The sequence below is a fragment of the Acartia tonsa genome, chromosome 3, assembly GCF_053477335.1.
Source record: "Acartia tonsa isolate MP-2025a chromosome 3, ASM5347733v1, whole genome shotgun sequence".
Lineage (NCBI taxonomy): Eukaryota > Metazoa > Arthropoda > Copepoda > Calanoida > Acartiidae > Acartia > Acartia tonsa.
The window spans coordinates 27,525,567-27,537,780 of NC_137262.1; the positions used below are offsets into that span (position 1 = coordinate 27,525,567).

The 12,214-nt window shown below is 32.3% G+C and overlaps 1 protein-coding gene across 1 annotated transcript in view; it reads left to right on the forward strand.

Moving 5' to 3' along the window:
• The window catches only part of LOC145315177 (uncharacterized), a 32,507-nt gene extending 23,365 nt beyond the window's left edge, over nt 1-9,142 (forward strand). The window contains exons 5-8 of the mRNA XM_080155217.1: nt 5,150-5,206; nt 6,111-6,201; nt 6,887-6,947; nt 8,338-9,142. Of these exons, the coding sequence (XP_080011343.1) occupies nt 5,150-5,206; nt 6,111-6,201; nt 6,887-6,947; nt 8,338-8,418 (290 nt within the window). The 3' untranslated portion in view covers nt 8,419-9,142. The remainder of the gene's footprint in view (nt 1-5,149; nt 5,207-6,110; nt 6,202-6,886; nt 6,948-8,337) is intronic.
• Nucleotides 9,143-12,214: the final 3,072 nt, after the last annotated feature.

Consider the following 12,214-nt stretch of genomic DNA (forward strand, 5'->3'; position numbering starts at 1 on the left):
CCCCTTGTTACTCCAATTTATTCCCGGGATAAGGGAGTTTTGTTCCGTATGAACATTATTTGTAGGAATTAAGGGTACGTTTTTACTTTCTTCAACTATATTAATTGTTGAATTTTCTATGGGGATTTGCTCGCCATTGGGGAGCTCAAAGGAAAACTTATCTAATAATAAATTAATTCGATTAACTTTGAGAAATTCATATCCTAGATTTATAATTTTAGACGTCGTTTCAGGGATGTAAAACGTTTCTTCGAATATTTTATCTGACCCATCAAAGCTGAATTTTAAACTTACATGTCCTATGATATTTACTGGTTTTAAATCTACAGACAGAGCGCTAAGATTGGCGGGGGTGAATGTGATTTTATTATCATCTAAGATTTCTCTAGAAATAAGGGACCTAAAGTTATTTCCTGTATCCACTAAAGCGTGTTGCAGGAATTCCCCCCCCACGGGATTAAGAACTTTTAGTTTTGCACAGATAGGCATTATAAAATAAATTATATTTTTAGTCGAAGCCTAAGATGCATATTTTCCAAGATTCCCACCTCAGCGGTTAGACGATGGTAATCCTCACACAGAGACTTCCTGTGTTCCAGGTATAGTTGTCTGTCGAAATTTTTTAAATAATGAAATGTTTTAACAATATGGTTAATTGTTAAAATAATTTTGTATAGCTTTCTGGGTTTCATTAAGTTTTTTATCAAGCGCTTTTCAGCTCCAGAAATGTCTCAATAAGCATGAGAATGTTAATAGTTCTAAAGAAACTACTTAATTTTTATACGGGTCCTTATTTATATACTTGGATATATGATAGAAACCTATCGGAATAAAACTGAACTAAAAAGTTTTAAAAGATTGAAGGGCTACAAAGTAGCTTAAAAATAAGTGTTCAGCTTGCAACTAACAAGACATTAAAAACAGACTGACTTATTTTTTGACTTACATCTGTATTTATACAAAATATAGTGTCATTAGTCAGTATCTGATTCACGATACAAATAATTTAAGGTTAGCGCTAAATTATAGCTCAAAAATTATTAGATATGGTTAATATAATAAAGAGGGTCAATGATGACTGGTTTATTATTCTGATATTGTTAGTATTTATACTTAATTTTTACCACCTATGGGGTAGAACAAGCTTATATAATTACTAGAGTATAATTAATGCTGAAATCAGCTTAAAAAAATAGGATGTGGTTTGTAGTAACTGCTTTGGTAGTAACTGGCCTCGATTAATAATGTGCATTCACTTTTATATAGACTTTTTATTCCACTGATAATCCTAGCGGAAGCTAATAGAACTAACTTTATTTCATTCTGCTAGTAATCCTAGCGGAAAATAATTTAATCAAAATGTTTTAAGATTTTATTAATCACATCTTAAATGATTAAAGATTTTAATTTTTAAATGCTGCTTGATTGCAGCTCAAAAATGAGTAAATGATAACAACAAAGAACTGAAGGACAACTGAATTAGATTTGAAAATTTGCTTGTATTTATACAGATTTTCCATAGACCCCCCCCCTTCTTAACCTTATCATTTACTTATACGGACCGCGGTAGCATTCTAGGCGACATCTTTCGGATACATAATAAATTAAATATAGTTCTATTATTGTCACTGTACAAAATGCAATAATATTTATCCATATGGATAAGTTAATATACATAATTGCTGAGATATTTCAGCTACAAAAACCAGAGGCTAAGAGTGAGCAACTCTCAGATAAAATTGATACTGAGGGTTCAACTCAAAAATCATTGTTTATATACAGATAATTCGCTTAAGTTCCCCTAGCGGTTAAAAATTGAACTAGAATGTTTTAGATTCTACTATATATACATTCAAAATATACGATATTTACATATTAGATAAGTCGTGCGATATTAAAAATAAATACTACTAAATAGAAAATAGGTATTCACTTATTAGCTTCTTGATAAAGACTATTAGATTTTAAAAAATGGAAATATTAAGTGCATGTGAAATGCTCCTCAGGTTACTTCACTATTTCCCCCAATTTCCTGTATCAGCTACATTTGGATAGGGAAAGGAGGGGGAGGAGTTTATTTTGTGTTGCTTAGTCAGACTTAATAACAATAATTTGTTTTATTTTTTTCGCGCCAAAGCATTGCTTGGCAAGGGATATTTGATATTAAGGAATTTGCAAGCTTAGCTTGGCATGGGATATTTTGTTTATCTTTCATATCAAAATATGAAACTCATTCAGCAAATTTTTATTTTCTGGGATAGGGACAATTAATATCGCATAAATCCACTTTTATATTTAGAGGACGTGATTTTTAACAATCGCTTGAACATATTTATCTATTTCAGATTCTTCGCTGGCTTCCTGATCCATTTGGTTAATAGTTTTACGCGCATACTGCTCAGGTATTTTATTACTATTACTTGGAGCTTTTCTGGGCGTGAATTTACTCCGTGTTTTACCAAAGCGGGACTCAGGATTTGGGGGCTCCCCAGCTTTCTTTTTGTTGCAATTTTGCACTACATGGCCAGGGATATTACAATGCCAGCATTTAATATTTTTACTCCTCCCATTAAAGGCTCCTATAACGCCCTCGATTTGATCCCAAGCAATAGGATCATCCTCATGGTCTACCCAAGAAGGAACCTCGTTAGGTTCTTCGGTTAAGTTTTCCTTATACATTGCCGTGTTAGTGGGGATATTATCTTCGATAATACTGATTATGGGTTGTTTTTTCGTTTCCGCAGAATTTTTAGGTAGGAACATTTCCATGGCTTGAGAATAGCAAGCAGAAAGGTTTTCCTTGCTAATATGGCCAGACCCATCCCAGTTAACGTATCTCTGTCCGAGATTAATAAGTTTATTTAAGTAAGCGTTGTAATCGTCCAAAAATTGCATACTCTCAACATAATTGGCCATGTCTATGGCAAGGTTGGTATACAGCAGATTTTTGCTAACGTTAAGATAGAATTCTTTCCACTTCTTTTTAGGTATGAGACCAGGATTCATGAGTTTGAAAACCCTAAGTTTGTTTTCAAAATAGGTATCAAGGGGTTGATTAGTCTCCTGTTTTAGGTTGTAGAAGTACTGAGAGGCTACTTCTGGATCCGAGAAAGGAGTGACCAGCCTCCTAATCATCAGGTAATAACTTAAAGCAGATAAGGCCTGATTTCTTTCAGGCGTAATTAAGTCTCCTAATCGTTCCCCTCTAGAGTCATAAATTCGCTGGTATAAAATATCCTTAAAAAGGATTGGGTCACAGATTCTATATGTCTTTGCAACCCTCCACATATTAGAAAAGAAGTTATCAAAATCAGCCCTACCGTCCCACCTAGGGGCATCCCTCGCAAAATCGGAATCCCATTTTTGTCCCTTAATAAAGCATTCTTTAATAAAGTCATCGTCGGCGGCGCTAGTTGTTGCCGTTGCGGCTGCGCCTGTGTTTGGCGTATTTCTTGTAGAGGGTCTTGTTGCTACATTGGGTGCAGACCTTGTAGTTTTACGGAGGGGTTCTAACGACTTAATCCTATCAGGGATAAAGGGAATCCTTTCTAGCAAGGTTTTTTCATATTCAGTTAGAGAAGTTTCTCTTACATTCATCCAATTGTCATTATCCGCCGGACCTATAAAGCCTACAATTGAATAGGCCATACAACCTGGGGCTGTCATCCTATCCTTGGCGACCCATTCAACCACGTTTATCTTTTGCTGGACCGATATACGGTCATAAAAAGTGGCATTAATTGAATCATCACCTATGGTGTTAAAATGAGTCATGTTAAGACTTTCGTTTAGCGTTTTTTCCGCAAACAATGGGCCAAGATTTCCGTCCGCTGGGAGTTTTGATACTCTGCGTTTTAGATCTAAAATGTCGGTATCGGCTAATAATCTGCGATGTGATTCTGTGTCCTTAAACCCTGCCCATTTTGTTTCTAATTCGAGCTGCATAATCTCGGATTCTTGTTTTATTAAATCTCTATAATGTGCCGAATATTCGTTTAACTTATCATTTAACGCTTCCGATATGAGATCTTTGATTTTTTCAGGGGAAAGCGGGTCAGCCTGCTGCTGCTGCTGCTGCTGCTGCTGAGAGGTGCCAGAGACGGCCGGAGCCGGCGGAGGTTTTTGTTTATCATCATTTTTCTTATCGGTCATGGTGCTGGAGTGTAGTGTTCGTTAACACTGATTTGTCTACCACGAAACTTTTTAAGAACTTGGGAATATCCCTTTCTTCCTGTTTTAAGGAGAAAATATGGAAATGTGTGAAATTAAATACTAGTGTGAAAATAAAAGGCTGGTTCCTTTTTATCTTTATTTGGCAGTTTGCCACGAAATAATTATTATAAATATTCTGTAACAAATTGTTACTGTAAACCGTTTCCGTGAATAAACTTAGTTATCAGGAAAATATTAATTTCACTTTGCAATCGAAGCTACTTTACAATTTAATTTTGTCTGTACGCTAATTATCCAAACCTTCCCCCCTCAAAAAATGAGTGGTAGACAAGACTGCGCCAAAATGACGTATGAGGGGATGTACAGACAGACTGCGAATACGAGTATAGAGTAGCTCCGATACAATTTAATAATCAATAATCTAACAAAGTATTTCTAAAAAATACACATTTATTAAACATATAAAACTGGTTAGAAATAGGCAGATTAATGGGATTATTATTATAGGATATATTTATTATGATATATATATTAAAGGCTTGGACGTCCTGTTTCTTAGTTAGGTAAGAAACGACGTACTTGAACACGTGGGAAATATAGATACCGCCAGCCTAGACTTATAGGCTTGTATCTAACCGAATGCAGACGGGAGGAAGCGTATTCACTCTTTGGCCTGCAACAATCAACTAGCCCTCAACACAGCAGGATGGAGTATGGTGGCGGTTACAAGTGGAGGTCTGACTCAGCCAGAGAAGTATAGGAATGTGAGCAGGAATAAGGATACATAAACTTGGGTGTTGATTACCACATTATATTATCAATAAAATTAATTGTGGAATTACATAACTTTTTTTTATTACACCTATTCAATCAGTTTGCACAAGTGTTAAACTTTCAGTAATAAAGCTAATTTATCAATATACATGTCTGTCTCTCTGTCCTTTGGTCTATCTAAAGAGTTTTTGCTTTTTTTTAGGTTTGAACCATTGGAAAATAATCTTTTATCATAATATGGAAAATGTTGATCCTAAAGGTAATCAAGATTAACATCTAGTTATTTTACCTCCATCAAAATTGAAAGCTTGAAAGTCCTTGACCTGAGGTGAATTCTTAAAAAAAACTTTTGCCTCACTAAAATCAGTTTGCCTCACTAAAATTTTAATGAGGCAAAATTATCCCCTCAAAATTTTTAGTGAGCCTGGCCTCACTGATTTTAGTGAGGCATTTTTTTTGAAAGAATTCACCTCTGGTTATAAAACTTGTGCAAGTATGATTTACAGCCAAATGTCCCTTACCTCCCTCAAAAACTTTTAAATAATAAATTATGCATCATAAGAGTAAAATGAATTATATAGTATTTAAATTTTAATGTATGTCTTGCTGTAAATCAGTGCTCGGAAGCAGAGCGTCAGCTGCAAGGAAGCCTCAAATTAAAACCCTGTTGGAGGCATTGAAATTTGTTTAGGGTCAGGTTTATTCTGGTCAATTTTTGATATTGTAAAAGGTTGATTTCCCTGAAGCTTACAGGCGGCTGGCGTGCGGCTGCCGAGCCCTTCTATAAATCTTTTAAAGGCCCTTATTTAGTGAATCACCTATTGATCCAGTATGTCGTTAAGTGAAGCAGCAATAACAATAAAAGGTTGGAGGAAAACAATCATTTTAAAAATAGGAAGCTTGTAAAATCAAAAATCTATAATACTAAGTAAATCCCAAAACCTTGTATGCTAAAGTACTTATACGCTGTGACATACGGAATTTTTTTTTTTATAAAATTTGCAATAATCTAGAATATAACAATATTGTACAGCATAGTACAAACTCGGACTATGAATTAAGCCCTCCATCATAAAATTCACCCAAATTCTGAGAGTATCCTTTTCTAATATATTTAAACTGAAAGTATTTATAATTTATGAACTAATACACTTAAATTTTAGTCACTTATGAATCCTTCTTTGATGTTGAGACTTCCAACTCCATATTTTCACAGATCAAACTCTACTTGGATTCTTTTCAAGCTTACTTTAGGTAATTACATGTTATCAATATTGCTATATCATTCTACTAATGGCTAAACCCATAGAGGCCTCTAGAGGCACCTAAAGTGTGTGTGTGGGAGGTGGGGGGGGGGGGGGGAGGGTTAGCGATATTCGACGACCCACTTTTAGTTTAAAAGAAAAAGCAAAAAAATATGGGAGGTCATTTTTTTCTAATATGGTACCTTTCCAGGAACTATGAGAAGCAACACTGTAAAGGAGAACCATATCGGTTTAGTGGTTAGCGAGATCCTACAGACATGCACACAGACATAGATCCTGTTACATTTATATATGGAGATTTGTTATCCATCTAAAACTTCAAATTATTATGGCGCTTAACAATTGTTATAATTTTAATAGACAGACAGAATAGCTGGAAAACATCATGTTAATTTATAGAATAACAACTTTGTCCTAAAGACCTTTTATATTTTATTAAAAGCGTTTTAGCCGTTTCTGAGATCTTTGGATTGCAACAGATATAAAAAGGAAAGTAATTTGTTTTTCATTCTGTTAATTTTTGGCAAAGTAATAAAGCAACTGTTTTGGTGGATTTCAGGCACTAAAGGAACAGGTCATCAATGAAATAGGGATAAACAATATAATTTAAATTTTCGTTTTTTTTATGATATTTTGTTGAAATGTATGGCTCGGTACCAATTTTTTTATTGAAGGGGACAACCGGTAGATACAGAACCATTGGACAGAAATAAGATTGCTGGAGTTGGGATCCAGGTATAATTTATGAAAATTCGCAACGGGTTGTCTGCAGGGAGGAAAGGGGACATTAGTATGTAAATTAAACTGGTCATCAATGTTTTACGTTCTCCTATTCAGAGGTTTCAAAACTTTAGGGTACTTATGTTAAATCTAGTAGTGACCAAACGTTTCCACCAATAATTTGAATCTACAGAAGTAGAAGTTGTAGTTTTGCCTAATATAACCGGTGCAGAAGTGTACATCTATTTATCGTCCATGTATTGTATATTTTATAACATAAGGTTTATTTTCTTTAATTAATGAATAAAATTGAAACAGGGATTACAACATCCATAAAAGCGAAGCTTTAAAATCAGAAGGAAGGACTAACGACAATAACCTTGTTGAGTGTCAGAACTTAATAAGCAGAACATTAATTTGTAAGTCTGAACAAAATTGTACACAAATTTGTTGCAAATTGAGTAAATACAGGATACAGTATAAGTACAGGACATATTTTCATTTTAGGATTTGAATCTAAAGATGCCTCGCTAATAATATTGTACCTTTTTATCCTAGGCATAATTATTCCAAAAATCACATTAATAGGATAAATAAATTATACAAATTATACCTTACTGTTATAGGAATTATCATCCAAAGTTTGAAATCGGCAGGACAATTATAACATATCTAAATTAACGAAAAGGGTAGACTAACGGACGGACAGACCCTAACTATAGAAAAGCTTTAATTTCAATATTTTGTTGTAGTGTATGGTATCTTTCAGTTAGTTTCCCTTATACACAAATATTAAAGTAAAACTTAAAAGTATGATAAAGATTTTTAGAGATTTCCTGTAACAATTTATACTTTCTCAATAGCTCTGCAGTATACCTCTAAACTTTAGCATAAAATAAAACTTTTATCATAAAAGATGTACTTTAAACAATTTCATATCCATGGGGTTTGATTCATGGATCTTAAGTGATAAGACGATGCAAATTAATTAATGTATGATTTATAATTTCAGTAACAAAGTTTGGACATTGCTAGATAGAACCAACAAATAAAGATTCATATTTAGACGTTTCAAATGTTAATAAGACAAATAAGAGAACGTGTTTATAAAACTTTGGGTACCATTTTCCAATGTTCAATACCTCTCTGTATTTTATTATAGTTTTAACACCCAAATGGTGTTCTATGATTCTTTGCTTCACCAATTATTTCTTTGTACATCTTAATATACATTCATCATTTGGTTTCATAAATCCTTTAATTGAAATTATGATTTACCCTACCTTAAACTTATGAGAGGCTACACTGGTAAGGAAAAAACATATCGGTTCAGCGGTTAACAAGATCCTTCTGTACACTCAGACAGACAGAAAGACATGCAGTTACTTAAAAAAATATTATCTAGGCTTATGGAGGTGTCTACAGTGATGACCAACAAAATGGCCCTGGCTCTATGGAACTAGATTATATAAATATTAGATTGTAAATATAATGATTATATTCAATAAAATGGTCCTGGCTCTATGGAATTAGATTATATAAATATTAGATTGTAGATCTAATGATTATATTCAACAAAATAGTTCTGGCTCTATGGAATCGGATTATATAAATATTAGATTGTAAATATAATGATTATATTCAACAAAATAGTCCTGGCTCCATGGAATTAGATTATATAAATATTAGATTGTAAATATAATGATTATATTCAACAAAATAGTCCTGGCTCTATGGAATTAGATTATATAAATATTAGATTGTAAATATAATGATTATATTCAACAAAATAGTCCTGGCTCCATGGAATTAGATTATATAAATATTAGATTGTAAATATAATGATTATATTCAACAAAATAGTCCTGGCTCCATGGAATTAGATTATATAAATATTAGATTGTAAATATAATGATTATATTCAACAAAATAGTCCTGGCTCTATGGAATTAGATTATATAAATATTAGATTGTAAATATAATGATTATATTCAACAAAATAGTCCTGGCTCCATGGAAATAGATTATATAAATATTAGATTGTAAATATAATGATTATATTCAACAAAATAGTCCTGGCTCCATGGAATTAGATTATATAAATATTAGATTGTAAATATAATGATTATATTCAACAAAATAGTCCTGGCTCCATGGAATTAGATTATATAAATATTAGATTGTAAATATAATGATTATATTCAACAAAATAGTTCTGGCTCTATGGAATTAGATTATATAAATATTAGATTGTAAATATAATGATTATATTCAACAAAATAGTCCTGGCTCCATGGAATTAGATTATATAAATATTAGATTGTAAATATAATGATTATATTCAACAAAATAGTCCTGGCTCCATGGAATTAGATTATATAAATATTAGATTGTAAATATAATGATTATATTCAACAAAATAGTCCTGTTTCTATGGAATTAGATTATATAAATATTAGATTGTAAATATAATGATTATGATCAACAAAATAGTCCTGGCTCCATGGAAATAGATTATATAAATATTAGATTGTAAATATAATGATTATATTCAACAAAATAGTCCTGGCTCCATGGAATTAGAGTATATAAATATTAGATTGTAAATGCTATAATTTTGATCAACAAAATAGTCCTGGCTCAATGGAATTAGATTATATGAATATTAGATTGTAAATAAAATGATTATATTCAACAAAATAGTCCTGGCTCAATGGAATTAGATTATATGAATATTAGATTGTAAAAGTAATAATTATGATCAACAAAATAGTCCTAGCTATATGAAACTAGAATATATAAACATTAGATTGTAAATGTAATGATTATGATCAACAAAATAGTTCTGACTCTATGGAACTAGAATATATAAACATTAGATTGTAAATGAGGAGAATTTGTGTGTTAACTATTTAAATAAAATAATGTTATAAATTTATTTTTTAGGGAAGCTTCTCTACAAATTTACTGAGTCTGTCTGTTCTTAGTAAGGCCAGGGATCTAAAGGGATAAGACAATGAACGATAAATTTATAATCATCCACAATTATATTATATAGAGTAGTAAGTTTTTGTCTATAGCATAAGATTTCAATAACTTCTAAACCAATTGATTTCTGCATTTTCAAAGAAAAGAAAGAGAGAGAGCAGGCAAAACCTTAAATCACGAAACTTTATAAAAAGGTTTATGTCTTTGAAAGTTGTAAAAAGAAAAGCCGCTACAAAGCTATTTAAATACAGTCAGACTACCATAAATTTTTTATGCTTAATTATGGCACAATGAAGGGAATATTGGCAAGAAGTTTCAACCGTGTATCTTTTGTAGGAGCCTAGAAAATCTGTTGTAAAAAGTAAAAGCGGCTAAAAGGCTGCTTAAATGCAGTCCGGTCGCTTTGGATGTTTTATACTTACATATGCTCCATACTAAGGTGAATGTTGAAAAGAAGTTTCAGTCTTTTATCTTGAATAGGAGCCGAGAAAATCATGTTTCCCCCACTTCGTGTCTGATGGATGTACAGGCGGACGTATATTTGGAATTATGTAGTAGTTTCGCTACTCAAAAGATTACCCTTTAATTTATTAACGCAATTATAGGAAAGAATATATTTATAAGAAGGGGTAGTTGCACGAAGTGCATTTAAACTTGAATTTAGTGAGCTGCATATCTTTTTCTGTTCACTAGGTTAAACTACATATCTAGGACATATATTTGAAAGAATTTAATTTTTCTACCAGGTAGACTCGAAAATCATGTTTTTTGGGATGTATGAAACTTATATGGCTGTCCTGTTTTGCAAAAACAGCATGAAGACTATTTTGGTGGTGCCTAATTGATTGCTATTTATTGTAATACAAAATTATATATGTTAGATCATTAGATGGTATTCTTGTAACTTATCAAACTGTTGAAATGAACTTGATGCAACTATCCCTTTATATTAGAACTAGCGGCTTCGCCCCTAGCCTCTAGGGGCTTTGCCCCAAGAGATGACAACAAAAAAATAAAAAAAAATAAAAAATAAGAAGAACTAAAGAAATCTTCTACAAAAGAAAATTTCTACAAAAGAAATCTACAAAAGAATTCTTCTTCAAAAGAAAATTTCTACAAAAGAATTCTTCTACGAAAAAAAAAAAAAAAAAAAAAAAAAATGGGGGGGATTTTTTTTGTTTTTGGGGGGGTTGGGGGTGTCCCACCCCCCAAGAAAATAGCTTAAAACCACCACAGGACCAATAGGTATATACCCTGAAGAGTAGAATCCAATCGGTTTAGTGGTTACCGAGATCTTAAGGGACAGACAGACGGACAGACATCAAGCTACTTTGTATTATAGATTATTCAAAACTTAAAACAGCCATTCAAAGTTTATTAGGATGTTTTATCTTAAAATTGTGAAAAAAACATGTACTTCTGAAGTTCTATTATAAATTATCATATTAACTGTACAATAAATGATAAGAAAAATATAGAAAAAAATAATAAGCAAAAGCATAGTAAGTTTCCTAGAATCACAATTAAAATCCCAAAGCCTGCAGAAGAGGGGTGTATTTCCATCCCCCCTGTTAAATTTAGGAGGTTGTATCACTGTATACACCCCCCTTTGAAGGGTTCTAAAGTCCCTAATAAAACCATTTTTTTAAAGAAAATTTTCTTAATTGTTAATGACACGTACAATACTCTATTCTTTATTTTTCTATGGATCTACTTACACCTGAGAAAAAAGATAAAGGTCAAAATAAAATTTCTTGACAGAGAATGTTAATATAGTAAATTGGAATTGAAGTAACATCTTAATTCTTTTATCTTTCTAAAAAATCATAGAAATGTAAAAACAATATTATCATTAATTCCTAAAGGATAACAAGGTCAATTATGGTGTAACGGATCGGATGTCCTTGTTGACTTTTTAAAAAAACAGAATAGCCCGCCTCGAGCGGTGGTGACGGAGCTACTCGTTGAGTTGGTAACGTTGCGGCTGAGAGAATACAAGAGCGAAGCGACTCGTTCCCTTTGATCGACGTCTCCGATACGCAAATAACAAAACTATTCAGGAGTACCCACAGGGAATTTATAAGTTTCTGGATAATTAATGGCAGCTAGGAATAGCTGCATAAAAATTAGGATTAGATCCTCCAATAAAGACTGATTCTGCGGAACTGATATATTTTCAATAGACAAACATAGTTTACACAAATTAATGAATACATCATACATATAGGAAAATTACAGAGTATTGGAGGGCGTTTTCTGATCATACAGGGATGGCTAGGGATACACGTAGGTCT